General features: G+C 61.2%; 2 protein-coding genes across 2 annotated transcripts; one reads left to right on the top strand and one right to left on the bottom strand.

Annotated features, from left to right (window-relative positions):
* Positions 1-244: 244 nt before the first annotated feature.
* On the bottom strand, positions 245-20314 carry CNTNAP1 (contactin associated protein 1). Its single transcript, XM_077314197.1, has 24 exons — positions 20195-20314; positions 16591-16692; positions 15667-15860; positions 14568-14715; positions 14108-14311; positions 13047-13231; positions 11982-12125; positions 10843-11116; positions 10008-10157; positions 9414-9585; positions 8079-8185; positions 7870-7989; positions 7116-7319; positions 6800-6956; positions 6396-6523; positions 6106-6273; positions 4808-5026; positions 4138-4377; positions 3768-4004; positions 3270-3397; positions 2992-3085; positions 2219-2452; positions 2033-2083; positions 245-1688 (listed from the first exon to the last, which is right to left on the bottom strand). Exons 1-24 carry the CDS (start codon positions 20268-20270, stop codon positions 1444-1446), a joined length of 3981 nt encoding a protein of 1326 aa, XP_077170312.1. The 5' UTR covers positions 20271-20314; the 3' UTR covers positions 245-1443.
* Positions 20315-23207: 2893 nt separating this feature from the next.
* CCR10 (C-C motif chemokine receptor 10) lies at positions 23208-27343 on the top strand. The gene is made up of 2 exons (XM_077314198.1): positions 23208-23330; positions 24532-27343. Exons 1-2 carry the CDS (start codon positions 23304-23306, stop codon positions 25609-25611), a joined length of 1107 nt encoding a protein of 368 aa, XP_077170313.1. The 5' UTR covers positions 23208-23303; the 3' UTR covers positions 25612-27343.
* The last annotated feature ends 573 nt before the right edge of the window (positions 27344-27916 follow it).

The raw sequence follows: 27916 nt of genomic DNA on the forward strand, positions 1-27916 counted from the left end.
CCTGATCCTTGCCCAACACTTTTCACAACTGCACCACCTGGGCTATCTGCACATCAGGACGCTTTGTGTTGTGGCATGATGGCGATGCCCACGAAACCCGGGCTGTGCAGCCTTCGGAGATGCATTTTGGGAGAGAAACGGCCCTTGCGTCGGAGCCGCGAAGGAGAGGAGACCAGCCCCTGCGTGACGTGGCCTGGGGCCGTGGCCTGGCAGAGGACAACAGGACAACCCAGCAGCCGGTTGGTTGGTTGGTTGGTTTTAATTTGCGTAACCTTCACATTTGGATCAACCTGATAGGTCCTTCTTAAAAAAACGCACCCTTGAGATGCCTTGGAAAGGCCTTTGGATAAAGTGAATACATTTTGCCCCTGCCCCGGAACCTCCTCCGAACCTCCAAAGAGGAGATCAGCAAACCTTCCTCTCCCCTTCGCACAACAAGACTACAGACGACACCTCACTTGAAAACGGAACATGAGACACTGAACATTTCTCCCGCTTTTGTGTTTTTATACAAAGTGACAGAATTAAAAAACCCTAGTTTGTCTAGTGCACAGACCCACAACAAAAAAGGGGAGGGCGAACCAAGTAGAAATACCGTGAGATTCTCGACACCCTGATTTACGAAAGCAGCATGTGCTAGCAAAGTGCAAGCTATTCTCCCATGCGCTGCGGCTGCACATCTCTATCGGCAGGCAGAGACTATATTGCACATAGATCTCTCTCTCGGGGCACAATATAACGTGCCCGACTCTAAATATACTCTATATATTGCATTGCTCGACTAATGGCTTATGTTTTTGGCGCTAGGCGGTTAAGCAGGAAGACTATGTGCTTCAGAGTCACGTGAAAAGGCCAGCATGGATTATTCCGCGTTGCATTTTCTTTGTTTCTTGAAAATAAAAAAGTGCAATATCGACAGTCACGTCTCTCTCCGAGTCCGAAGGTGCTCTAACGTTCGGCTGGAAAGAAGTCCAGCGTAAAGGGGCTTTGTTGCCGGCCCCCCCGCCCCCTCCCGGCCTCCTGCCTGGGTGATGGAAGACATCAAGCTGTCCCGAGGGGAGGAGAAGTGGAGGAGCAACCCCTGCGTGGAAATCAAGTAGAGTTTTTGGCAACTGCTTCGGCACCACGTGGGCTCCCTCCTCGGCCCCCGCGAGGAGAGAGGAACGGATCGGGACCTGGCAGTCCCAAAAGGCAGCAGAGGGCTATAGACTTGAGGTGAAGGGCCAGACGGGAAGGAGAGACCTCCTTTCTCGGGGTGTGCAGGTGAGACAAGGCAAAGCAACAGACAAGCCATCGTGGGGGGGAGGGGGGGAGGGGGGGGTCGGCTTCCCCGCCAGCAGGTCCCTTTGGCAGCTGAAGGTCGGCCGCGCTGAGGAGCGGGAGGGGGGGGGCGGGGGTGCCCCTCCGGGTGACGGTGCCGCTCCTCCTGCGGGCTCCGTCCGGCTATTCCGTCTTGGCCTCTTCCAGGATCTGGGGGAGGTTTTGGTCCTTCCGGGAGGTCCCCGGCTTGGCCGCCAGGATGGGAGCCCCCCCTCCCCCTCCCCCTCCGCTGCTCACGCTGCTCTCGCCACTGGGGTAGTCGTGGATGGCCTTGGGCTCGTTGGTGCGGTAGGAGCCCTTGTAGCGGTGGTGGTGCAGGTAGAGCAGGAGGACGGCGGCGGCCAGCAGGAGCAGCAGGAAGACCACCACTGCCGGGGAGGGAGAGGTGGGCGGTCAGTGGGGGGTGGGGTAGACCTCTGGCGCACTCTAGCAGCCCGGGCACGCCCCACCCCATCAGAGCGCAGCAGCTCAGCACAGCCCACCCTGCCCAGTATCTGGAAGGGAGACCTCCGGGGATTTGGGTGGGAGAGAGCAGAGGGAGGCGATGGGAGACGCCCTCCCAACATCCCTTGCCTGCCTGCTGACAATCCTCCCATCTCCTGGCTGCACGACGCACGCTGACCATCGGATGGAAGGAACAATACGTCCTCCCTGGCGCTGGCCCAGCCCAGGCCCCTGCCCCCCTCCCGGCCCTGCTCTCTCTCGCACTCACCTCCGCTGACAATGGCCACCCAGCCGTCATCGTGGATGTAAAGGAAGTCCACTGGAAGAACACAAGAGACAAGGAGGGCGCTCAGTGGCTGCTCCCGTCCCCGTTGGGAGAAGGCCCAGCCAAGCTCCCGCCGACCCCGGACTCAAGGGGGGTTTCCCCGACCGGCCCCCTGCCCTGCCCTCTTACCCGGGTCGATGTACCAGGGGTCCAGCTCCGGAGGGATTTCTGTGTAGGCCGAGGGCATGGAGGCACAGTTGGACTCCACCAGCCGGCCCACGACGCGGAAGCGGCTGACCGGGTTGCCGTCCGGCCGGAGGATGGCCTTGAGAGGCACCAGGCTGTTGAACTTCACCCCGGAGAGGCAGCCGGTGAAGCCTGGCGTGTTGAACCGCTGGATCTCGGAGTCAATCATCCCCGTCTCTGCGGGCCAGGAAGAAGCAGCCAAGGAGAGAGAGTCAGCGGAAGGCCAGCTCTTCCTCCCCCCCCCCCCCCACTTCCTGGCTGATCTGGGCCCTGAGCACCCGCGGGGACTGGGACCCTGCCCATTGCCAGCCCCACAAGCTAAGAAGATGGGCAAGAGCTGGTGCCAAGCCAGGCTGGCACAGGCGGCCGAGAGCAACCCCGGGGCAAGCGGCAGCCGGAGAAGGCAGGATCCGCATTAAGCACTTAATTGGCATCCCCGTCGCCACCGCACAACAACCTACGAAGAAGGCTGGGTTTTTCGCTCTGCTACGGGTGGGCGGGCGGGCGGACGGACGGGTGGGCTGGCAGTCCAGAAACGCCAGGGGAGTTCCCGGCAGTGGTGGGTGTGGAGGGAGATAGAGCACGGGCGGAATCAGGGGAGAACGGAGGTGAAGCCCAGCGGGGGAGTCGGCCCGGAGGAGCACGGAAGAGGACGAGGGTCTGCGTGGGAGCAGAGCGTTTGCCCCCGGTCGGGACGCCAGCCAGCCAGTGCTCACCCATGAACCGGCCCAGGAAGAGGGCCTTGGGGGAGTCCAGCTTGCTGTCCACAAAGGCCGAGAAGTGCTGCACAGTGACCGGGAAATAGTCCAGCTGCAGAGAGGGAGAAGCAGGAGAGGCGCTGAGGCTGACCACGCGGGGGCCGGATGGGGAGGGGGGAGGCTGGCTGGTCATTCGCTGGCCTTGGGGCAGGGCTGGGGTGCTCCCCCACCCACCCACCCTCCCTGCCCCACATGGCCAGAGGCCCCCGCTGTGCCTTCCCCTTCCCCCCGCGTACCTGGGTGTACAGCGTCCGATTCACGCGGGTGACGTTGACACGGTGTGGCTGCCCGTCGGCCACGGAGCGGGTGCTCAGGGAATAGACGTAGGGGAGGGTGCCCAGCTGGTAGCGCACCTGAAGGATGCCTGCAAGGGGGGGCATTGGGGGGGGCAGTCAGAAGCAGGAAGGCTGCACGGTTTGTCTATCAACCCCACCCCCACCCAGCAATTGGAGCCTGCCCCGAAGATCAGAGATGAGGGGCAGCCTCGGAAGACCCCCGCTCTCAGGACCCCCCCCCCTTGCTGGCCAGTGCTGAGCTCTCTCTTGTGAGGGGGGCTCCCCGTGGGGCTGGCCCTTTCCCCACTGGAGACCTGGCACTCGACTGAGCTCCCCTCCTTTCCCTTGCCCCTTCTGGCTCCCAGCTTTTGGATAGAAACGACAGATCTGCCCGTAGCAACCCCCCTGTGGCCGGGCCGCCGATCTGCAAAAAGGCCGGAGGACACCAGCCGGGCTCACCATCGTTCCGCAGCAAAATGGCCAGGTAATCATTCACGAAGGTGCTGACGTAGAGCAAGACGGCCGGGGCGGTAGAGGTGCGGAAGTTGAGGCCCACCGTCTCCCCGGTCAGGTTGTAGCCGGGCAACGGCTGAAGAGGCTGCCGGACAATGTTGGAAAACTCCTGCACCACGTACAAGGGCGTCGTCATGATGTCGTAGCGCACCAGGCTCCCTTGCTCAAAGTAAGCGCCGATATCTGAAAAGAGGCGGGAAGGAAAGACGGCAGGAGTCTAGCCCTCACCCACCGCAGTCCTGCCGGGCCCAGCCTGGCCCGCCCGTGGGGGCTCTCGTCCTCCCCCCGGCCCCTCCTCGGCCCACGGCCTCCTCACCTTGGTTGCAGAAAGGGCCTTCGTAAGCGGAGACGCTGCAGTTGCAGTTGTAGTGGTTGTAGTGCTCCACGCAGGTGCCGTAGTTCTGGCAGGGCACCAGGGGGCGGCGGCAGTGCCCCGTGCAGTTCACCAGGACGCCCAGGCTCTCGTTGGCCTTCCCCTCCAAGTTGAGGGTCACCCCGTTCATGCGCAGGCCCCGCAGGCAGCCCAGGAAGGGACGCAGGGAGTAGATGGCGGAGCCTGGCCGAGGGGGACAGAGGGGGCTGCTTCAGAGGGCCAAGGCCAGAGAGGCCCCCCGAGGGCTCCTGCCCCTGAGCCTGCGCGCTTCGTCAGGACGTGGGCAGAGTGACCCCGGAGAGGCGAGCCGACCTGCGGGCTCTTTCAGGCTGCGGTACGAAGACTTCTTTTAACCCTCCCCCCCCCCCCCACTGCTTTCCCAGCATCAATCTCCTTCCAAGAAGAAGGAGAAGGAGAAGGGCTGGGGGTTGGTACCCCACTTTTTACTGCCTGAAGGAGCCTCAAAGGGGGTTACCGTCCCCTGCCCTTCAGAAAGAGGGAGACTGGCCCATCTCTCCGGAGTAGAGCCCCCCCCCTGAGCCCCCATCCCACCCAGCGGCGCCTGCAGCCCCCCGTGAGGAGTTCCCAGACGCCCTGCCTCCTCTCTCCTTACCCACGTAGAGTGGTCTGGTGAGGTTCATGTGGACAAAGCTCTGGGCGGGGGCCGCTCTCACCACCCAGGGCCTCCGGTCGACGCGCAGCCGGGCTATCTTGACGTTGATCTCTGCCTTGACCTCGTGCCACTCGTTGTCGTGGAAGGGCATCTCCGAGTGCACCGTCAGGTTCTCGTCCCCGTTCCCAATGTCGTACGCAAAGACCAGGTCCCGGGAAGCTGGGAGGGGCGGGAGAAGAGAGGCGCTGTGGGGGGGGGGAGGCATCTGGTACGGCCACCCGCGGAATATCTTTACACCCTTCTGGCCCTTGAAGATGAAGAGACTCAGACGTAACAACAGGGCATGGGGGGGGGTGAGGGTCTGTCCACCTGTGGCCGGCTGACGGGGGGTTTCAAGGCAGGGGGGTGGAACAGAGGTGGTCCCCATTGCCTCCTCTGCACAGGCACCAGGGATGTGCAAAGAGGGTGAGAATTGGACCTTTGATTCGGAACAAAGCAGTTTGGACCACATCCGATTTGCCCACATTACCCATAGGTTTTTTGGACTCGGTTGAATTGATTCAGCACCATTGAGGTCTATGGGAATGTTCCCCTTTCTGTCTTTCCTGGGCTCTGTGGGGGGGGGGAGGGTTTGGGGTTGGAGGCAGAGGCCCCAAACAGGAGCCTCTCCTCAAAAGAACCCCCAAGTGGCAGAAAGACTGACCCACGGGGCTCAGAGAGGGTGCCCCCACCCGGCCTCCATTGTTTCCTACGATGGGAACAGACCGGAGAATCTGGTGACTTCTCCTGGTGTCTGGAAGCTTCATGCCTTCGGTTTCACTCAGATACAGGCCTCACCTGTCAGTCTGAGGGCAGTTGAAATAATCAAGCATTCCAATGTTTTCCCACCTGAGTCCCCGCCGGAAAGCACAGCCAGGGTGCTGCCAAGAGTTGTTTAACAGGATCGTACTATCCCCGTGCTGGGAAATCTCCTACTGTTTTCCGAGCAAAATTCAAACTGCTGGTTCTGAGCTTTCAGGCTTTCAGGCACCTGCCGGACTGTCCCCCCCCCTTCCAAGCTGTGCCTTCAGAGCGGAGGTGGAAGGTGACCAGAGACAGGGCGTTTCCGGTGGTGGCCCCTCACACCTGGCACATCTGGCCTCTCCTTTGAGGGCTGGCTAGCACCTGCTTCCCTTTCCTCTCGTTGCAAAAGGCACATTTCTACTCTGGATTTTAATTGGAGGTCTCAGCCAAGGCAGTTGCGAAGGTCTCTGTTCCGACCCCCCCGACCCCCCCCCCCTGAATTCGGGACTCCGTACTGTTGAGCTCCACACGGATGTAATTCCTCCGGCCCACGTTCTCCAGGAAGGTGCCTGTCGGGGCCGAGGTCTTGAAGAAGAAGCTGATGTCGAGGCTGTAGTTCACCTGGAAGGTGGGGAAGATTAGAGGTGTCCCGTTGGTGAAGGAGACCGTGTTCCAGGAGTTGCCTGCGAGCCAAAGAAGGGGGATCAGGAGAGGGGTCTGGGGTAGCACCCCACGGGGCTCCTGCCCATCTCTGTCGCAGCCAGGATGCTGCATCCTCTCCCCCCCCTCCCCAGTGGCTACTCACGGTCTCCATAGCAGCGCAATGGGCCCAGGGTGAACTGGGCAGTTGATCCCGTGCGGTTTGTGTCCGTCACCACAACCTGGGTCACTGGAAGGTGGTCTACAAAGTTCAGCAGCCCCTTATCTGTCCGCCTGGAATACGGAGGAGGAGGAGGAGGAGGAGGAGGAGGAGAAGAAGAGCTGGGTTTTACACCTCACTTTTCACTACTCGAAGGAGTCCCAAAGTGACGTACATATCCTACCTTTTATGAATAAGAGTGTGTTAGAATTAGACTCTGAAGAAGGCCCTACAGGGGCTGGACCCCGTTTCTGTTGTTCTGGTTCCTGAGCAGCCAGAGCCATCCCCCTCCTTTACCCGCTGGCCCTGTTTAAAGAGGGGGGGGGCACTCCCCCCCCCACCCCACTCACCACACGGCGTGGTCGGCGTCGCAGTTGCAGTAGAAGCGAGGGTCCGCACAGCTCTTCTCCATGCCGCAAGCGCAGCGGCCCAGCCCCGGCGGGGAGCCCCCCCAGTAATAATGCCGCTCCGAATTCCGGCCCATCCAGAAGCTCAGGGGCATCCCGGCTGGAAGGCAGCAGGAGGGACACGCGTGAAGCCAGGATTCGAACCCCTTCCCAAGTCACAATGTGGCTGTTGGCACCCCAGAATCGGTGTGCCAGCAAGAGAGCGCAGGGCCCACAGGATGTCCCCCCCCCACCCCCACCCCACCCACCCCAAGCTCACTCTGGGTGTTGAGCAGGCGGGAGAGGTAGCAGTTGAATTCTATCCGCTGCTCGCAGTACTCGGAGGCGTTGGCCAGGGCCGACACCTCGCCCCAGGAGGCGTTCCAGTAGTCCACGATGCCCAGGAAGGGCTTCTCTGGGCTGTAGCCGCTCACTCGGGTGGCCCAGTACCGATTGTGCCACACAGTGGTCCATGCCCGGTCCTCTGCGTAAGACAAAAGGACAGCCCACAGCTGAAGTCCCGGTGGGCATTCCGCAGAACCACGTGGGCTTTCTACGTTTTGGGGCAAGACAAAGCGAAAAATCTCTGAGCAGGGCCTGCTGGGGTCTTCCAAAGCTAATGTCCAGCTGCAGCAAGCAGCCTTGAAGGCTGCCGGAGGGAGGGGGCAAAGGGGTACAGTTGTGCCAAGCCCCCAAAGCAGCAAATCCCCTTTCATGAGTCATTCAGAAAGGTTCTTCTCCCCCCCTTCCAGATACTGCAGAAGTAGGACGCAAGAAGATGGGAATAATTCCGGCAGGGAGAGGTTCCCACCTTGTCTTTTCTCACCTCCGAAAAAGTCAGCCTCAGTTCCAGGCGAAAGATCAGGGACTAAAATTACCAGGCTGTGGCCACACAGACTGGAAAACCCAGATTAGAAATGGCTAAGAAACGGCCGGATGAAATGTTCAAGGGGAGAACTGTGCCACCCTTCCTGAGGCAGGACAAGAGATCCGGACGGACAGACAGACAGATGGCCCCGCTCTCCCCTCCAAACCTTGAATATCACAGTAGACCACGAAGGGCTTGAGGGGCCCGCTGCCGTCGGGGTCAATGGTGTAGTTGCCAGACACTTTCCCGCTGAGCCGGTAGGCGTCACACGTTTCCTTGTAAACGGCTGCAAGGCGGAGGAAGCCGGAGGTCAGCAGGCGCAGCGGCCTCCTCCGGCCTCCCCCTCCCGTCCCAGTGGCTCAAGCGGCGTCTCACGTTTGTGGCAGGTCTCCCCTTTGTAACCCGTCAGGTCACAGATGCACTGGAAGTCGTCCCAGGACTGGATACAGCGACTGCCGTGTTCACACATGTTGGGAGTACACCTGAAGGAAGGAAGGAAGGAAGGAAGGAAGGAAGGAAGGGAAGGAAGGAAGGAAGGAAGGAAGGAAGGAAGGAAGGAAGGAAGGAAGGAAGGAAGGAAGGAAGGAAGGAAGGAAGGAAGGAAGGAAGGAAGGAAGGAAGGAAGGAAGGAAGGAAGGAAGGAAGGAAGGAAGGAAGGAAGGAAGGAAGGGGGGAGCAAGTCGACACTGGAAAGGGGGCCTCCAAGACTCCCCTGAAGACCGGCCTGAACTCTGAATCCCCCCAGGACAACTGATTCATTCTGCTAGTTGTTCAAGTCCCTGAAACTGTTATGGAGCAGAGGAGTCGTGGGATTTCCCCCTTAACTCCAGCTCTGACTGGCATTATTTATGTGCAGATAGCTGTGCAATATGGATCGCGCTTGTGGCTACTGTTGACATGATACCATTAAGGCACTTTCCTCCTAAAAGGGAAGCCCAGGCTAGGCCGAATTCTTCCCAGCGGCTCAGGAGGAGGATAAGGTGGCCGAGGCCCAGCTGTCATTCTGGGGCTTCAAACGTCCACAGAATGCCGGAGAACCAGAGGCGGAGCGGTCAGTGAGCTGACCCCCAACTGGATGGTGAAGAGCACAGGGCCCGCCTGCCTCCCAGGAGAACATAAGTGCCCCGTAAGGGACGGCACCGTCCCCCGCTTTGCTCTTCTCCGCCTCTGCGCCCAGCATTTGGCGGCCCCACGGAACCCCACATGGCTCGTGGGGAGCACCAGGGGGGCGTTTCTGGGATTCCTTCCCGGGTCTCTCATCAAGGCGCTGACCAGACGGAGGAGAAGAGGAGGAGCTGGTTGTTATACCCCCTTTTCACCGCCCGCAGGGGTCTCCAAGCAGCTCCCCAAACTCTCCCTTCCTCTCCCTACAACAGACACCCTGGGAGGGAGATGGGGCTGAGAGGGCTCTGAGTGATCTGCTCTGCGAGAACAGCTCTAAGGGAACCATGGCTGGCTCATGAGGAGGAGGAGGAGAGCGGAATCCAACCCAGTTCTCCAGATTAGAGTCTGCCGCTCTTTAACCACTGCCCCACACTACCTGCACAACTACAGAAAGGGCGTGAGGCACCAGCCGCTCGGGCCTTGGGCTGCTACACGCGGCTTCTGCAGACTTGCCCGTTTGGGTAGGATCCTAGACTACCAGCCCCCTCCCCTAATAACTCAAGCCACAACCTGACCGAGCGAGGACTGTTTTTCCAGCAGGCGTACCTATCCGTGATGCCACACACGTTGAAGTACACCTCAAAGTACTTGCCAAGGCGATGCTGGCGCACCATGTCCAGTTCGATGGCCTTGCCGTCCACACTGACCGACTGCATGCACCCGTGGAAGGCTGTCTGGTTGGAGAGGCACCCAGTCCGCAGCGCTGGCTTGGGGCAGCCTGGAAGGCACGAGACAGCCCCGCCTGGGCTTGAGCCGAACGGGGGGGGGGGGGACACAGCACTCCCCACGCCGAAGCCGCCCCGGGGGTCAAGTCAGCCGGCAGGGCCTCCCTGTCCTCGTCCCCTCAGCCACGGAGGGGCAGAAGTGGCCTCGAGCGAGGAAGAGAAAGGCATCAGCCACGGGACTCTCTGGGCCAGGCCCGGACTGAGCTGGAAGGTGCCTCTCGGATTGACTCAGCAACTGCCTAAATAGTCCTTCACAGACTGGGTTCCCGCAAGGAGCAGGTCTGTTGATCTGAAGCAGCAGAACGGCGTCTGAGTCCAGTCCGGCTCCTCTGAGGCCAGCCAAGTTGCATTCAACGAGTGACTCTCCCCACCGGTCCCTGCCTGGCCCCCGGCCTCACGCCCACCCGGCACTCACCTCCGAAGAAGTAGCGGTTCCCCGTCCGCAGCTGGATGTTCCGGTCAACGCGGAAGCTGGCATCGTTCTGGTCGTCAATGGTGATGACCGCTGAGGTTTCGTGCACCTTCAAGGATACCGAATGCCAGAAGCCGTCGTTAAGGCGATACCCTGAGGGGGACGGGGGGCAGGAGACATTCAGCACACCTGGGGAGGCTGCTCGTGGACGGCTCACAGCCCAGGCCGGCCCCATCCTGTCATCAGCTCTCAGAAGCTAAGCCTGGCCGGCATCCTAACTGGCAGAAAAGTCTTCCGGATGGAGAGCCAAAAATTCTCTTGAATTAACTTCATGCTACTGGTTCTGGTCCGACCCTCTGGGGCAACAGGAAACAGCTCTGCTCCATCTCCTCTCTGACAGCCCCTCAAGTACTTGAAGATGGTGGTCCTATCACCTCTTAGCCGTCTCCTCTCCAGGCTAAACAGACCGTGATCTTGGGAGCGAAGCAGGGCTGACCCTGGCTAGCACTTGAAAGGGGGGGGGGGCTCCAAGGAACACGAGGGAGGTCATGAGGTGGGGGCAGGCCATGGCAGACAACCTCCCAGCATCTCTTGCCTGGCTGCCGGACAATCCTTGAATCTCCTGTCTATACTACTCCTGCTGCCCAATAACCAAACAAATCATGGCTTCTTGAGAAAATCCCAGGGGCTGCTCATTATCTCCAAAGCTTCATGTATCCAAGCAGCCCCACAAACTCGGATGAGCCTCCCCTCTCCCCAACAACCAGGCCGCAGCTCTGGGCAGTCCCACCTCCCCCCACCCCAGACGTCCGGGGCTGGCCCCCTCCCTCCCTCCTACCTGCGGCAAACTCCAGCTTCTTGGCCTTGGTGTCGGACTTGGGCTGAGCGATGGTGACGTTCACCTGCCCGTCGCTCAGCACCATCTCCAGCCAGCCCATGTCGTCGGCAAAGGGCGTGTACAGCAGCAGGCCCACAAAGTCCCACGTGCGGAAATCGAAGCGGACAGACAAGGCATTGCTCCGGGGGTAGCCCGGCACCTCCAGGTAGTTGTTGACCCCGGCAAAGGTGAAGGGGAACAGGAGGTTGTCCCGACAGTAGCTGCCCACCCGGCCCTGCCAGGGAGAAAGAGGCGGGGGAGGGGGAGGAAAGCCGGGCTGCAGGTTGGCGCCTCAACCAGGGCACTGCGCCCAGCCCAGCCTTTCGGCCCCGGGGGGGGGAGGGGGGGACCGCTCTGCCGGAGGAGGTCAGAGCCCTGCGGGACGTGAAAGTGCTCCACAGGGCTTGTAGCTGGGAGCTGTTCTCCCAGGACTCCGGTTGAGGGCAGGAATTGCTGCCCACGTCCGCTGGCCTCCTGGCCCAAGCCCCTCCCCTGACCCCTACATCTCCACACACCCCTCCCCCAGAACTAGGAGACGGTCAGATGCGATGGGCACCACTTTAAATGATTTTAATTAATTTTAAATGATTTTAACTGTAATTTCACTGAAACCTTATATTTTATACTATCTGTAGATGCATTTTGAGCTGTCCTGAGCCATAGGGAAGGGCAGCATTTCAATTAAGTCAATTAATGCTGCTGCTGATGATGATGAATGTGGCATTTATTATTTTTATGACGAAATACTGCCGGTCTGTGCGTTTGGGGCCAGGCCGGCTTTTAGCGATGTTTGTGGCTCTGGCCATCCAGGTGGGAGCAGCTCAGTAATGGCCGCTGGGCCCTGAAACACGGGTGGGGCAGGCAGAAGGTGGGCAAAGACAGGGTGGGCAGGGGGCTCCGGCTCCTTGAATACCGCCTGGTTTCCCCCAGCCCACAGCAGAATGAGCACAAGGCCTGCAAAATGAGCCCAGTGTCCAGTCCCCTCCTGCTTTTCTCCCTGCCGCTGCATGAGGCTCTTGCCCGCCCTCCCCCGGGCGCCTGTCTGCTGCCTCTCAGCGGGAGCTCTGTAGCCCCCCCCCCGCCCCCCCCTTCACCCTCACCTCAAACCGGATGTTGGGCCAGCGGCGCAAGGCCAAGTTGCTAATGAAGATCAGGTTGTAGGCGATGTTCTCCATGCAGCCGCGGAAGTTGGGCCGATAGGCCAGGCGCTGCTTCCTGTGATTGATCACCCCTCCAAAGAAGATCTGCCCAGAGGTCAGAGCAAGAGATGGCGGGTCAGCTCAGAGGGGAGTTAGAGGGGGGCACGAGCCTCCCCCTCCTGAGAGGCCAGAGAGACACAAGTCTCCAAACATAAACACATAAATATCAACAGTCCGGGAGGACTCAGCAGGAGGAGGAGGTGGTGGAGAAGGAAAATAGATGGTTTTATACCCTGCTTTTCACTGCCTGAAGGAGTCTCAAAGCGGCTTACAATCATCTGCCCTTCCTCTCCCCACAACAGACACCCTGGGAGGTAGGTGGGCCTGAGAGAGCTCTGAGAGAACTGGGACTGGCCCAAGGCCATCCGTTTGGCTGCATGTGGAGGAGGAGTGGGGAGTCAGACCCGGTTCCCCAGATCAGACGCCCCACTGGAAGAGAGGGCAGAGAAGCCTGGGCCTGGCTTGCTCCCTGAGCTCCTACACGCCCCTGCCGCTTTGGGCAGCTGTCCCAGAAGAGGCTGGAATGGAGAGTGGGGGGCCAGAACTTGTGGGGGTACTCTCTCTCTATCTCTCTCTCTGTCTCTGTCTCTGTCTCTGTCTCTGTCTCTCTCTGTCTCTGTCTCTGTCTCTGTCTCTCTCTCTCTCTGTCTCTGTCTCTGTCTCTGTCTCTGTCTCTCTCTCTGTCTCTCTCTCTCTCTGTCTCTGTCTCTGTCTCTGTCTCTCTCTCTCTCTGTCTCTGTCTCTGTCTCTCTCTCTCTCTCTGTCTCTCTCTGTCTCTGTCTCTGTCTCTGTCTCTGTCTCTCTCTCTCTCTGTCTCTGTCTCTGTCTCTCTCTCTGTCTCTCTCTCTCTCTGTCTCTGTCTCTGTCTCTGTCTCTGTCTCTCTCTCTCTCTGTCTCTGTCTCTGTCTCTGTCTCTGTCTCTGTCTCTCTCTCTGTCTCTCTCTCCCTCGCAGCCCCTCGCCCCACCTCCGTGTCCAGGTCGAGCTGCTCAAAGGCCCCGTTGAGGCGGAATCTCAGCACTTCCCCATCGAGGCTGAAGTTGACGAACTGCCGGTAGCGGTCCAGGCGGAACTGGTGCCAGTGCTGGTCGTCCAGGAGGCTGCCCAGGGTCATGGTGGTCTCCCCGCCACTGGTGTTGAGCAGGCTGTTGCCTAGGGGAGGGAGGCGGGGTCAGGGAGGCAGAGAGCGGCCATTGCGGAGAGCACCCCCCCCCCACCCCCACGGGATTGCCCGGATGTAAGAAGGTGTCCTCCTCGCACACGCACTAGGCTGCCTCGTAGCCCACCAAAGTCCTCGCTGTCTACTCAGACGCAGAGTGACTCTCCAGGGTTCCACTTGAAAAGACGGGAGATTAAATGTGGTTTGGCAAAGCAGACAGATTTGAGCGTTGTGCAAAGCAGGCGAGGAAACCCCGGCCGGTGGCCAGTGAGGAGACAAGGTTGTGTGGATGCTCCAACACCCTGCTCCAGCCGGACTGCAGCCATGGGCTTCTCTGGCTCCCATTTTGGGGGTTCAGTTCTCACAACTAAAGATGCGAGGAGCACCATGTAAACCATGTTCATGCATGCGTCAGTGTGGGACCCTGCATTTTCTTGCTTTTATTCTGTGTTAAATCCGTGGGTTCAAGGGGGCCTGGTCCACAGGGGGCAGTGCAGGCAGCCCTTCATTCTGATTTCAGCCCGGTGGTAGGAGAGGGACTCAGAACCCCCAACCTACACCCATAAGGATAAGGAAACAATGGTTCTTCCTGCCAGTCCATGCGATGGGTCCGTTTCAGGTTTAATCGGCCTGGATGGGGCAGAGGGGATCCAGCTGCGCATCGGTCATTTACACCGTAAGCTACGCTCCTACCTTGGATCTCAAGCGGGGTCCTCCGCAGATCTACCAGCCCCACACTCGCTCTGACGGCAGATGGAGGCTTCCTTGAGCTCCCTGGCCTGGCCCTTGTGCTGCCTCCCAGCCTGCACCCAGAACCCGCCCTGGCCCCTGGATCAGCAGGGTGTCCCCTCCCCCCCCCCCCCGCTCACCTAGGCTCATGTTGAGCACCAGGCGGGCCTGCCGCAGCTCCACGCTGATGTAGTCCCCCTGGGCCCCCTCGGCGTACATCAAGACCCCCTCGCTCTCCATGGCTTTGAAGTTGAACCCGAGCATGTCCTGGGTCGTGCGGACCGTTTTGGTGCGGAACTGGTAGGCGATGGCGTCGTCACCGTCAAAGTACAAGACGTCGGATTCTGCAGAGAGAACAAGGCACAGAATAGAACCAGGTAGATTGCCACGTGGGTCCGGAGCCACGGAGCACAGGTGGCGTCTAGAAACCAGCTCTCCTTCCGTGGAGGAGGAGTGGGGAGTCCAACCCGGCTCTCCAGATCAGAGTCTGCCACCCCTACCCATGACACCAAGCTTCAACACCCAGCGGCCACCCCCCCCCCCCGTGACACGTCCACGCGGCCACAGTTTCTGGGAAGGAGCCGGGGCTGTCTCGCTTACGGTAGTAGCAGCCGTACAGCCCGACCCGCAGGCCGATGGCGCCATGAGGATTCCAGGCCACGGGAATGATGCGGATGTAGCGCGCCAAGATGGGGTGGTGCAGGTTGTGGCGGACCACGCCGCTCTCGTTCACATTGCCAAAGAACGTCTGCGGGGAGGAAGGGACAACATCACCGAGAGGGGGAAACGCCCTGGCCAGAGAGGCTGGAGGGACCCCGGGAAGAACCTGGCCTGCTCAGAAGGCCCTCCAAGCCTTTTGGGGAACCAAGCAGTTAAAAACAAGCAGCCACAATTACAGCAGGCCTCTTTTGGGCATTGCTCATGATCAGAGTTATCCATCCAGGCCCTGATGGAGGAGGAGGAGGAGCAGGAAGAAGAAGAAGAGTGGGGTTTTTATACTCCGCTTTTCACTGCCCGAAGGAGTCTCAAAGCGGCTTCCAATCACCTTCCCTTGCTCTCCCCACAACGGACACCCTGTGAGGCAGGTGAGGCTGAGAGAGCTCTGACAGGACTGCTGGGTCAGAACAGCACTATCAGGTCTGTGACTAGCCCAAGGTCAGCCAGCTGGCTGCATGTGGAGGAGTGGGGAATCAAACTCGGCACGCCAGATTAGGAGCCGCTGCTCTTCGCCACCACACCCTGCTGGCTCTGCTGGGTTATATCGAGGCTCCGTTCTTACCCCGTCAAACCCCGTTGTGACTTTTTAATCGACTGCTGGATCGGGGAAGGGCCTGTGGGGAGAGTCCTCTTGCTGCCTGCCTCCTGTGGGCTGGCGGGGGTGCCTGAGCGCAGCCTGGGAGGGCCCATCAAATCACCCCACAAGGAAACTTCCAGGGCCAAACCATAGCCAAAGGTATGTGGTTCGTCTCCAGGTTGGTGTGGGAAGTTAGAAACTGGTTTTTGGGGAGCTTCACGGGCCCAGGAGCCCCTTCTTGGCAAAAGCAGGGGACAGAACACCCCCCTTTCTGTCCGTGCACAAGCAGCATCTTCCTGCTGATGAGGAATGCAGACCTGCACAGTGGGGGCGGGGGGGACCCTCCAACCCGAGGCGTTGCCACCCGCTCTGCTGGAAGGGCAGAGGAGGCCCCGACTCTCTCACCCAGTTGCTCCCCTGCTGGAAATACGGCTTCCAGTTATTGGGATGGTCACTGTAGAAGACGATGTAGCGCGTCACCCAGTTGTAGGAGTTGAAGGTCCCCTGCGTGGCTATGGCGTTGATTCGGCACTTCTTGGTGAGGTCAATCTGCAGCCAAGGATGCTTGTCGTTGGGGTCCGGTGACCAGCCGCCAACCCCTGCAGGGAGGGCAGAGGGACGGCTAATGCCTCTTGCGCGGCAGGAACATGCGTGTTGGCACCTGGGCCCTCGGCCTCAGTCCCTGGGGCATCTACGGCACCTCACAAACACTGAACAACACCCCCTGCACCCCCTCCGCTCAGAGCTTTTTAGAAGAAAAAGAACCTTGAATTGCTGCCCTTTGGCGAGATGTGGGTTAAGGCCAAATTGCGCCAGATCAAAAGAGCAGGGGCTTCCGTGAACAGGGCAAGCTAGTCTGGGGTGTCCCCCTCGCAGCTGGACAAAGCTTGAGGCCAGCCAGGCACCTTGAAGGTCAACAAAGTTTCATTCCAGGTAGGAGCTTCTGTGTGCAGAGCAGACCTTGTCAGCGATCTGGCAACTGACTAAGTGTGCACACACACAATATTTTGCACAATCATTTTTGTTGTTCTTAAAGGTGCCCCTGGACTCAGACTGTGTTCTAATCTGCAGCCAGCCAGGGCATCTAGCGCTGCTCAGCAGAGATCACTAGATGAGGCTGGAGACCCCCCCCCCTCGCTCCGCCTGCAGATGGGGCCACTGTGGAGGACAGAGGAGGCACCCCCCCCCACCCTCTGGGCACAGAGTCCGTTTTGGAAGCCTCCTGTCAGGCTCGGATCGGCTCCGGTTTTATTCTGCCAGCCTGATGCTACTTGGTTGCAGGAATGGGGGATGTGGGGCAGCCGGGCTCTCCCCACGCGGGAAACCCACCATACAGCCGGGCGAAAGTGGCAGCACGGAAGATACTGGACCGGGAGGAGGCGCCGAGATTCCAGGCGTAGAGGGGGCCGACCAGTTCATCCGAGCAATGCCCTGCCAAGGGGAGAGAGGGGAGAAATCAGTGCTCCGGGCAGGCAGAAGGGGCACCCCTGTACCAAGATCCCTCCCCAGGGGCAGCTGTGGGGGCTTCAGCCTGCAGGGGCAAACTCGGCCTCGGATTGCCAGAAGCCGGATGCAGGCTGCTGCACGTCTTCAGTCTGTACATGCCCAGATTACACTCGGAGGCTCTAGCCAGCGACAAGCAGGACAGAGGAGCCAAACGTACACACAAACACACACACACACACACACACACACGTTGCTGCTTCCTAGGCCTGGCTTTCGACCACTGGATGCGGATGCTCCCTTCAGCCGCCAGGGCTCACAGCTGTGGACGGGTCTCTCCCCCATGAATCTGTCTTCCCAAGCCTTCTGCTTTCAAGCCACACCTACAGCCACCAGCACAGCACCCTACACGTTAATTGCTCCCTGAGTGGAAAAGGACTTCTTTGTCCCCTTCTGAACTTGCACGGGTGCTCCTGGATCCCAGTAGGTCGGGAGAGGGAGAGACCTTCCTCCGCCCTCTTCCCCCCCCCCCGGCCCAATGTCCTCATATTGTCAACCTCCATCATCCTGCCCCATGGCACTGAGGAACACTTTTCCTCACTAAACTTCCCTTAGCCTTCCTTCCAAGGAAAGAGGCCCCAACACCTTCTCAGGGGTCCTCTTTGGCACCTTTTCCTGGGCCCCCTTCAGAGCCAACATTTCTCCACCAAAACATCCCCTCTTCTTCTGAGGACTCATCAATAAGATCCCAGTCCCAGTGCAAGAAGAATATGGCCAGTCATCCCGCAGGAAGCCTAAATGAGTTTGAAGGACGTAGCAACCCTTTGTTGCTACCCCGTGGAGTTGCCCCGGACCAAGCGGGCCTCTTGGGCTTTCCAGTTCCGGCCCGCCTCCAGGTGGGAGCTCCGCTGCCGGGCATTTGGGTGCGGCCGACCTGAGCCAATCACTGCCCACTGGCCCCTGAGCCGCCGTCCCATGAAATCCACCGCGGATGTGTCCATCCCACGGGGCGGCCAGTTTTGTCTCTGACCCCTTGGGACCTCTCCCTCCAGGCCATGACAGAGGGCAGCATTTGAGGAGAGACGGGCAGGCGCTGGAGGCTTGAGGGAAACAGGGGCCGGAGGTTTGCTCTGAGGGTGGCGTGTCCAGCCAGGGAGTGATTCAACCACTCAAAGAAGATGACGGGAACTTCCTCTATTTTTGTCCCTGTTCCAGAGCAGAATGTCTAAAGGGCTGTTCTCTGCAGCCAGTTCCAAGGAAGAGCCATTAACCAGGCGGCAATTAAGAAAGCACTCTCTTCTTCGCAGACTTCACGAGAGGCTCCCTCTGAGTTATCTGAGCAGTCACCCCTGCCGGGGGCAAAAACAAGGCGATCCACCGGGAGCAGAAGGGCAGGAGGTGGTCATCATTCCACATGCCGAAGCAGCGTGGCTTGGGGGCATCAGCCATCCAGTCGGGGCAATGTTGGTCACTGGAGCTTGTTTGAAGCACGTAAGTCGAGGTTCCCGGAACAAGCACCGCCCAAGACCACGGAGGCCTCCCAAGACGGCAGAAAGACAACCTGCGGGAAGAGCTCCCATTCTGGAACGGAGGGTCAAGGCGGCTGGGACTCCACTGCACACCCGCGGGGACAGGCATCTGGAGGCACGCTCAGCAGAAGCCACTAGTTGGCTCTGCCCGCCATGAGCGGGTCTCCCCAACCCCAGGCTGAGATGCCCTCCAGTCGCAGCAATGGGCTGTCTCAGGCGTTTGCGTCCGGAAGAAAGAAGGCGGCCCGGTGATACTGATTTCTCTGCTCCTGGCAGCACGTGAAGAAAGACCTCACTGCCCCAAACAAACGCAGGTAGCCCCCAGAGGGGACGCCACCTTCCTGCGGGTGACACATGGGGAGGCACTCCTTAAGGACCCTTGCCTCACCCAATGCCAACACCTCCCCCAAGAGGACAATGTCCGGCGTTCAGCAGCAGACTTTGCTTACAAAGGTGAAAGCTGGGAACGAGTTCATCTGAAGTGCTCTTCGTTGCAGTGTTCAAAGAAAAAAGTATTGGCCGCTCAGTTCTCTTTATAACTTCTCAACCAAAAGAACTAGTGACTCCTTTTGGGAAGGAAGGAAGGAAGGAAGGAAGGAAGGAAGGAAGGAAGGAAGGAAGGAAGGAAGGAAGGAAGGAAGGAAGGAAGGAAGGAAGGAAGGAAGGAAGGAAGGAGTCAAAATAATGATAATGTCCTAATGCTACAGTGATGTGGCTATTCTAGGTTAAACATGGAGCAGCCCAGGAAAAGCCCCAATCCATGGCCAGGAGTGGACCACAACCAGGAGGGCTGAGGCCAGGCATGGGCCCGGGAAGCATCCCTGTCAGAGGCTCCACTGGATCCCGAGGGATTCTCAGCAGGATGGACAGCAGCAGGAAGAACAGCCTTGAGGTGAAAGCAGCCCCCCCCCACACACACACACATACTGGGAGACAAGACACCCCTGCCGCCTGCATGCCCAGCATCTGTTTTTTTGAAGATTTCTTTATGGGGATGATAAAAGGGGAAATGTCCACACAGGCCAAGAGATGGGGGGGGGGGGCATGGACGGCAGACAGGTTGCTCTGGAGCTGGTCTGTGCCCCTTCCTCAGGGGCTGAACTCATCTTGCTCACGGCCACTTCTGCTCCCCTAAAGCTGCCCCGGCCCTGTCCCCCCACCTTGCTGCCCCATCGGAGCAATGGAAGCAGAAGCCAGAGCCCCCCCTTCCCTCCTGAGAAGAGCGCAGGCCCGGAGGGCAAGGCCTCCCTCGCACCCGGCAGGAGACACCTCCCCGAAGGGAAGCACCCACGCCCAGGGGGATGCCATCCTCCAGGAGGGCCCGGGGGCTCCCCTGGAATCGCGGCTCTTCTCTAGCCTGCGGGGATTAGTTCCCCTGCCTGGGAGGGGGGACGGGAGCCGAGGAGGGCGTCGCACCCCACGGAGGTCCCGCCCGTCCGCCCAAGCTCCACCGCCCAGCCCCCAGGAGTCCGCCAAGGTGGATCTGGCAACCTGACCCCCTCCCACATCCCACCGCCTAGGGATGCCAGCCTCCAGGTGGGGCCTGAGCATCCCCCGGAACGGCCGCTCCTCTCCCGACTGCCCCACCAGGCCCCGTCCTCCCCCCCGTCTCCAGGAGTCCCGCAGCTTGAACGTGGCCGGCCCGCCCGCCCGCCGGACCCCCTCCCCTGTGGGCGGCCGAAGCTTGCCGGCCGGGCCCGTGGAAAGGGCTCGGGGCTCGGTCCCTCCTTCGTACCCAGGGGCCCATCCCCATCCCCGGCGGGCCCCTGCCGCCGCAAGGCCACCGGCGGTACCCTGAAGGTCACCGGGCCGGGCCCGCTGGCGGCCACTGCCCCGGCGCCTCCTCCTCCTCCTCCTCCTCCCGCTGCTGCTGCTGCCCCGGCCGGCGCCCCCGTGGCCGCCCCGCCGCCGCCCTCCCCGCCCGGTGCCGCAATGCAGGGGTGCGCCCGGCAGCCACTCACGCCTGAAGAAGAAGCTGCCGTCGGCGGCGCCCAGGAGCGCCAGGAGCGCCAGCGCAGCCACCGGCCCGACGCCCATGCTGGAGCCGCAGCGCTCCCTCTCCTGCGCGCCCGGCCGCCCGCCCGCCGCAGCCCCCGCCGCCGCCGCCCGCGCCCCCGACGCCCCGCGCGCCCCCGCGCACCAGCCCCACCCCGCCCCGTCTGGACGCCGCCGCCGCCGCCGCCGAGACCAGCCCCAGACGGGCCCTCCGCCCGCCCAGCCACCCAGCCAGGGCCAGAGGGAGAAGCAACACTGGCCCCCTTCCCTCTCCCCACAACACCCACCTCGCCAGGCAGGCGGGAACAGCCCGAGGAGAAGGGGAATGGCCCACGGTCACCCCGCTGGCTGCACGGGGAGGGGGGAACACCCCACCCCACCCCACCCCACCTATGACTCCCCAAAGGAGTCTCAAAGCATCTTACTCTCGACTGCCCTCCCCTGCCCACAGCCTGTGAGGTAGGTGAGGCTGGGAGAGCTCTGAGAGAACTGTGACTGGCTCAAGGTCACTCAGGTGGCAGCCTGTGGAGGAGGAGGAGGAGGAGGAGCGGGGAGTAAGCCTGGCTCTCCACACTGCCCTTCATTGCAAGAAGACCTGGTGGCAGCCCACCAGGGCCTTCCCCCCTCTCCTCACGGTGCTGCTGGCTGGACTCCCACTTGTTCCGCTGCCTCCCCCTGGACCCCCCCCCCACACACACACACAGGGCTCTCCACAGGCCTGGACACAGAGGCCCAGCCACTGATGGGAGGCCTGGGCAGCCCTCCTTCCAGCCAGAGGGGGGGTGTGGGGGTGAAGGGGAGCCAGGGCTGGGCAGGACGGGGACTCCTCAGGCAGGCAGCATCTGGCCAGATGGGCAGGGGACTGACAGATGTGCAGCTGCTCTGCTGGAGCCTGATGGTGGCAGCGGGAGGATTACGGTCGATTTCTCCATCCCGTTGTCATTTTCGCCCCGAGCGGGAGCTGCGGCACAGAAAGCGGCCGGGTGGCCTAGATAGCCCCTCGTCCCCCCTCTGCTGCCCCGAAAGGGGCCTGGCACAGAAGGAGGGGATAAGCCTCAAAGTGATCCCAGGATATTCGGATCACTGAGCATCCAGCGGGGGAGGAGATTATGCAGCGCCCGGAGGACGGGGGAAGCTGCCAGCAAAGGGGGTGGGCGTAGGGGTGGGGGTGGGCTGTGCACCATGCCCCTCGCCAGGCAGCGGGACCACCAGATCTCTGTGGAAAGAGAATTAATGGTCTCTCTTAGCTAAGGGAATAAATGGTCTCTCAGCTAATCAAGCTGCACCCTGGGGAAGTTGTGTTTTGGCTTTCTTGAATGGGGCTGCAATTAGGAACGCAAGGCGGTGCTCTCCCACCAGGCCTTGGGCTGAGGCTGGGTGGCAGGACATCGACTGGGCTCCCCCCTCGTGGGGGGAGGGGGCGTTTCCAGCCTTGGCACGATGGCCGTGTGGGGGGGGGACTGTTTGTTCTTATCTGTTTTGGTTTTAAGTTGTATTTTCCACTGTTGTGGAGTTGGCTGGTTTTTGACTCTCCTAATTAGAGGCCGCCACTTTTAACCACGAAACTGCACTGGGGAAGACACCTGAGCCCTGGTGTCCAGTCCAATGACGTCCCCCCCCCCAAAACCTGGGGGCTCCTTTGACTGAGGTTCTGCCCCAGATCCGCCTCGGACTGGCAGGGATGAGGGAAGGAAGGGGCGGAGCACAGGCGCTGCCTGCAGGTGTGTGTGTGGGTGGGTGTGTGTGTGTGTGTGGCACACGTTGGGCCTTGAGGATGAAAGTGAGAACCAAGAGCCCAGGTGCCTGGAGGGAGGCTCTGAGAGCGAAACCAACCTTGGCCACAAGCGAGAGCCCCGTCTGAAGGAATGACGTCTGACTCCTCACGGAAGACAGCTTGGCTGGTCTCTGAGGGCCCTGCAGGCAAGCCTCCTGCTGCCGCTCCTGCCCAACACGCCCTGCCAGCCTGGGCCTGAATGGGGGACGTCTGCCCTTTGGGGCCCGGCCTTCTGCCCCCTTCAAAAGACAGCTCTGGCTGTGCCCCATACGTGACGTGGCCCTTCAACTCCCGTGGGCCTCTTGCTGGGGCTTTGGCTATTGGGTGGGACAGATCCCCCCCCCCCGTGTTTGTGACCCTTCATCCCCTAGATCCGAGATTCTGTGACCGTGGGGTTGGTGCAGAGTGGGTGGGGGGACTTTGTTCTGGATAGTTTTCGGGGGTCTTTCGACATCCAAGAAGAAGAGCCTGTTGCCTTCCGAGCCGAGCCGTGGGGGAGCCCAGAGGGCGAAGGGGGTTGAATCCATCCCTGCATGCTCCTCATTGCTGCGTTGAGTGGGCCATGAGGTTTATGGTCGTGGGGACTGTTGAGCCACCCCCTGTGAGGTAGGTGGGCCTGAGAGAGCTCTAGGGAACTGAGGTCATCCTCGGCCACATGAGGAGGAGAGGGGAATCGAACCTGGTTCTCCAGGTTACAGGCTGCTGCTCTTAAGCATGACACCAAGATGGCTCCCAAGAAGAAAAGTTGGTTTGTATGCCCCACTTCTCGCAACCTGAAAGAGCACCTGACAATCGCCTTCCCTCCCTCTCCCCACAACAGACCCCCTGTGAAGCAGGTGGGGCTGAGAGGGCTCTGAGAGAACTGTGACTGGCCCAAGGTCACCCAACTGAGTGCATGTGGAGGAGGAGAGGGGAATCAAACCCAGCTCTCCCGAAAAGAGGCTGCCGCTCTTCACCCCACCCCATGCTGGGAGCGATTTGTCTTCTGTATTGAGGCTCCTGGCCAGGCCTCCGTGTGCAGGATCAACCCCACAGATGGGTGAAGGGAGCCAGTTTGTCCCCATCAGGGGCCTGTGGGCCCTTGGCTCTCAGCCATCATGTGGTCCCCCCCCCCCACAGGTGTGCTCACTCAGAGTGAGATCTCTTTCGGCTGAGGTTAAGAGGGTGTTTATTCTGGGTGTGCTTCTCTCCGCTCCGAGGGGGATGCGTCCTCTCAGCCCCGACCACAACAACACACGACACCCAGCAGAACGGCCGCCCGCTTGCAAGAGCTCAGCCAAAGGGCCCCGCCTTGGCTCACCATGAAGGACCCAAGCCCTCCCGCTCAGGTATGGTTGGGGGGGGGGGCAACACTCGGTTTGCCATCAAGAGCAGGGGGGGGTGCTGCAGAGTCAGCTTAGGAAGAGTGAAGGGGGGTGACCCCTCCAGCATCCTTTTGGGTGACCCCTCCAGCATCCGATTGGCCTGTTCGGGCACCATAAGCATGCCACACACAGAGGGAAATCCTGTGCAGCCAGGGAGGGGTGGGGGAGGTGAAGGCACTTTGCACGTGCTCGGGGGCTTTCACCTCCTTTCCATGCAGTCCAGGGCAGAGCCCTGGCCTAGGAGCACCCTTTCTCGACCTGTAGACCCTGGAGGAGCCCCTGAAATATTTTTCCAGCTTCCAGGGGCCCCAGAAATGGGCGGGCAGCGTGGCTGAGTCCCTTAGGCCAGGGAGTCCCTGGGAAGCTCTCACAGAGCCCCCGGGCTGGGCTCAGGGCCTGGATGAAGACCGACGTCTGAGACCGGCTTGCCCTCACTCTCTGCTTGGGATCTCTTGCTGGAACCGGCGTCCCGGACTCTCACGGGGGTCGGAGGGGGAAGGACCCCCCCTCTAACGGCCTGCAGCTTTCTGAAGCGCTTTGCCCAGCCGCTCCGCACGACTTCCTCCCTCCCCAGCACTCAACGCTGGATACGTTTATAAATTATTTTCCATGTTTAATATTTATAAACACCCAGGGCACACGGAGCCCCAGATTGGACTTCATGGCTGTTTGGCGTAGGATTCTGGGTCGGGCCCTGCTTGGCCACGGAGTCCTCCCTCCCAGCTCTTCTGCTTCCTCCTCCTCCTCCTCCAGCCTTCCAGCCTTATGACCCACTTTTCGGTCCAGACTCCCAGCCAAGCCAGAGGATACAAATATCCTTGGCAGGAATTGTCATAGCACTGTCTTGGTGTCATGGTGAAGAGCAGCAGACTCCAGTCTGGAGAACCAGTTTCGATTCCCTCCTCCTCCTTTACATGCAGCCAGCTGGGTGACCTTGAGCTACCACAGTTCTCTCAGAGCTCTCTCAGCCCCACCTACCAGCCAGGATGTCTGTTGTGCAGTGAAGGGAAGGGAAAGGGGTTTGCAAGCTGCTTTGGGACTCCTTCGGCTAGGGGAAAGGTGGAGTGCCCTTCTTCCCTTCCTCCCCCTCCCCCCCCCCGCCTTCCTTTTGTGCCCCGCCCACTCCAGACCCCCCTTGTAATGGATGTCCGCATTCATCCCGCAGGAGCCGAGGCCCTGGACCGAGGGGCTGCCCTTCAGTGCAGAGTGGTACTCGTGGGATTACGAGGCCCAGACGCCACCAGCCCTGCCTGAGCTGTGTGAAAAGGAGGCCCTCCGTGCCGTGGCTCGCGTTTACTTGCCGGTGCTGGCCGTCCTGTTCTGCCTGCTGGGGGTGGTGGGCAATGGGCTGCTCCTGCTGATCCAGGCCTGCTACCGCCGCGGCCCGTCCCTGGGCGACACCCTCCTCCTGCACCTGGCGGCCTCCGACCTGCTGCTGCTCCTGACCCTCCCCATGGGCGTGGTGGGCGTGGTGGGCAGCTGGCCCCTGGGCACCCACGCCTGCCAGGCCCTGCAGGGGCTTCACGCCCTCACCTCCTACAGCGGCTTCCTCTTCCTCATGGGCCTCACCGTGGACCGCTACGTGGCCATCGTGCAGGCCCCCACGGCCCACCGCCTGCGCCCCGTGGCCGCTCGCTGGGGCAGGCTGAGCTCCGGCCTGCTGTGGCTGTTTGCGGCCGCTCTCGCCCTCCCCCAGTTCCTGTACGCCCGGGTGCAGGATGGCGGCGGGGGTGGCCTTCCGCTCTGCAGGGTGGCCCTCGTGACGGCCACGGTCAGCCTGCTGCAGGTGGGCCTGGGCTTCGTGCTCCCCTTGCTGCTGATGGGGGCCTGCTACGCCGCCATTGGCCGCACGCTCCTGGCCTCCCCTTGCGCCCGCTCCCACAAGGCCCTGCAGCTGATCGTGGCGTTGGTGGCGCTCTTTGTCGTCCTGCAGCTGCCCTACGCGCTGCTGACCATCCTGGACACGGCTGACCTGCTGGGCGGCTGGTCCTCGAGCTGCGCGGCCGTCCTCCGGCGGGAGCTGGCCGTGCTCATCGCCAGCGGCCTGGCCTTGGTGCGCTGCTGCCTGAACCCGCTCTTCCACGCCTTCCTGGGCGTGCGCTTCCGGAGGGATCTGCAGCGGCTGGGGAACGATGCCCGCTGCTGTCTTCCCAGGGCCTGCTGCGGCCCGAGGAGCAAGGCGAGAGGCAGCCGACAGGCAACCCTCACCACGGCCTACCTGGAAGGAACGTCGGGAGCCCCGTGAAGACACTGGGAGGGCTGGCAGGGGCCTGTCTTGGTGGAGACCCTCTTAAGGCCCTGCAGGCGCAGCTGTGCCCCTCCCAGCATACTCTGCCCCTCCAGGCGAGGCCTCCTTCCCCATAATAAACCTGCGCTTTAGGATCATGCTGAGAGAACTGTGTCATGGGACGTTCCCTGCCTGCTTTCTGCAAGGGCCTGAGGCTGCAGCTGGGGGGGCCCCAGAGCCACGTGGCCGGATCCAGGATGGGAAATTTGAGGAGATCTGGGGGATGGGATGGTCTTCGGCAAAAGGCAGAGGTGGCCAAACTGTGGCTCTCCAGATGGCCACAGACTACAACGACCATGAGCATGTACTGGCAGGGCCTCATAGGAATGGTAGTCCATGGGCATTTTACAGCCGGCCACCCCTGCAACAGGGTCCATCTTGAGAACCAGCCTCTTGTAGTAGTTAAGAGTGGCAGCCTCTAATCTGGAGATCGGGGTTCGATTCCCCACTCCACCCTCCTACGCATCCAGCTGGGAGACCTGGGGCTAGTCACAGTCACAGCCCCACCCACCTCACAGGGTGTCTGTTGTGGGGAGGGGAAAGGAAGGTGATTGGAAGCCGCCTGGAGACTCCTTCGAGTAGAAGATGCGGGAAACAACCCCCTCCCGCCCCGCCCCCTCCGCTCCTTAACCTACCTGCCAGGGCCGTTGTGAGGCTAGGAAGGCGCCGGCGGGACGGGCTGCTGCTGCTGCTGCTGCTGTGCGGATCCCGGAGAACGAGAGGAGCAAGAAGCACTAGCGTGTGTTCCCCGAGAGCCCACACGGGGGCAGCAGAGGCTCGCCCTTCTCCCTGCCGCCGCATCATCAGCCAAACAGGGGACAGAGGACGGGGCTGTTCTAGGCATGCCATCCTCCAGGTGGGGCCTGGGGACCTCCCGGAATTACCGCTCATCTCCAGACTGCAGAGGTCAGTTCCCCTGGAGGACATGGGAGCATTGGAGGGTGGGCCCCATTGCACGGCACCCCACGGAGGTGCCCTCCGAGGGCTCCATCTTCCGTGCCGGGATCTGGCCCCTCTGCTCCTCCACCCGGGTCCTGGCAAGGCCTGACGGGACGGGGGGAGACAGGCAAGGAAGTCTTCTCCAGGGGACGAGGCATCTGCGTTGCGGGGGACGCCAAGAGAGAGCAGGGGGGAAAGGGGAGAGTGCTGGAGGGATGGGGGACGATCCCAGTCCGGAAGAGGCCCGCAGAGGCAGCAAACTGAAGAAGGAAACAACCAGTGCTCCAGGACGTGGGAGAGAGGAGACCCCTGCGCAGGATCCCACCCGCACTCGCGTTCTGACTGCCCGGCAGGCAGAGGGGGCTCCACGCCAAGTGCAGCTGAGGACTGCGATCCTGGCCAGCGAAGCATGAAATAAATCACATCCTAAGCGTCAAGATAAGCCACGTGTTTATTTCCAGCTTCTTGCCTGCTTTTTTTGGGGGGGGGTTTCCCCCCCGAGGGCCAGGGGTGCCAATCTGCAGGTGGGGCCTGGAGCTCTCCCTCCTGCTCTCCAGACTACAGAGAGGAGTTCCCCTGGAGAAAAGGGCTGCTGGGGAAGGGGGATTCCACACCGCTGGCCCTGCTGAGGTCCCTCCCCAGACTCCGCCCTCACCTGGCCCCACCCCCCAAAATCTCCAGGTGTTTCCCACCCCAGAGCTGGCAACCCTAAACCCGACGGAGGCAGCCGTGGCCACCAACCACTCCCCACTTCCAGCCTGGCCTTGCCATTCAGGATGCCTGCCCAGGCGAACGCCCCAGGCCCAGAGGGACAGCAAAGCGGCTAAACCTGTCTGGCTTCTCCCCAGGAGACGCAGCCAGAGCAGGCCTGCCGCGACCTGCCTCCGCCTGCACAAGCCAGGTGGCCCCCGCCACCCATCCCCCCCCCAGTCAGCATAGCAGCCTGAGCCAGCAGGCCCGAGGGGCTGGAAGGATGCAGGACGTGGAGGAGAAGGGGCACAGGACAGAAGCGCCTGGGATTTGGGGCTCAGCCCCCCCCCCGAGCAAACATGGCGGTGGAGGAGGAGAAGAGGGGAGGGGGCCCAGCTGCCTCTCGGCTGCTACTGCAAAGGAGAAATGGCTGGCCCGAGAGAGCGGTGTCAGGGGGGGCTGGCGCCAGATCCTAGGCAGAGCTTCCTCCTGGGTTCGGAGGGGCTTTCAATAGAAGTTCAAACATCCCCAGCTAAGAGCAGAGAAGAAACAGCAGGCCCTCAAAGCCCACCCCCCTGCAAAGACGCCTGCCCTTTCCACTCCTGATGCGAGATGAGGCGGCATTGCCAGGAGC

This window comes from Paroedura picta, chromosome 16 (genome assembly GCF_049243985.1).
Source record: "Paroedura picta isolate Pp20150507F chromosome 16, Ppicta_v3.0, whole genome shotgun sequence".
NCBI lineage: Eukaryota > Metazoa > Chordata > Lepidosauria > Squamata > Gekkonidae > Paroedura > Paroedura picta.

Coding starts and splice junctions, on each gene's coding strand:
- CCR10 (XM_077314198.1), top strand. CDS start 23,304: ATGAAGGACCCAAGCCCTCCCGCTCAG. Junction 23,331..24,531: donor ACCCAAGCCCTCCCGCTCAG/GTATGGTTGGGG, acceptor TTCATCCCGCAG/GAGCCGAGGCCCTGGACCGA.
- CNTNAP1 (XM_077314197.1), bottom strand. CDS start 20,270: ATGGGCGTCGGGCCGGTGGCTGCGCTGGCGCTCCTGGCGCTCCTGGGC. Junction 6,274..6,395: donor ATTGCGCTGCTATGGAGACC/GTGAGTAGCCAC, acceptor TTTGGCTCGCAG/GCAACTCCTGGAACACGGTC. Junction 4,378..4,807: donor CACCAGACCACTCTACGTGG/GTAAGGAGAGAG, acceptor CCCCTCGGCCAG/GCTCCGCCATCTACTCCCTG.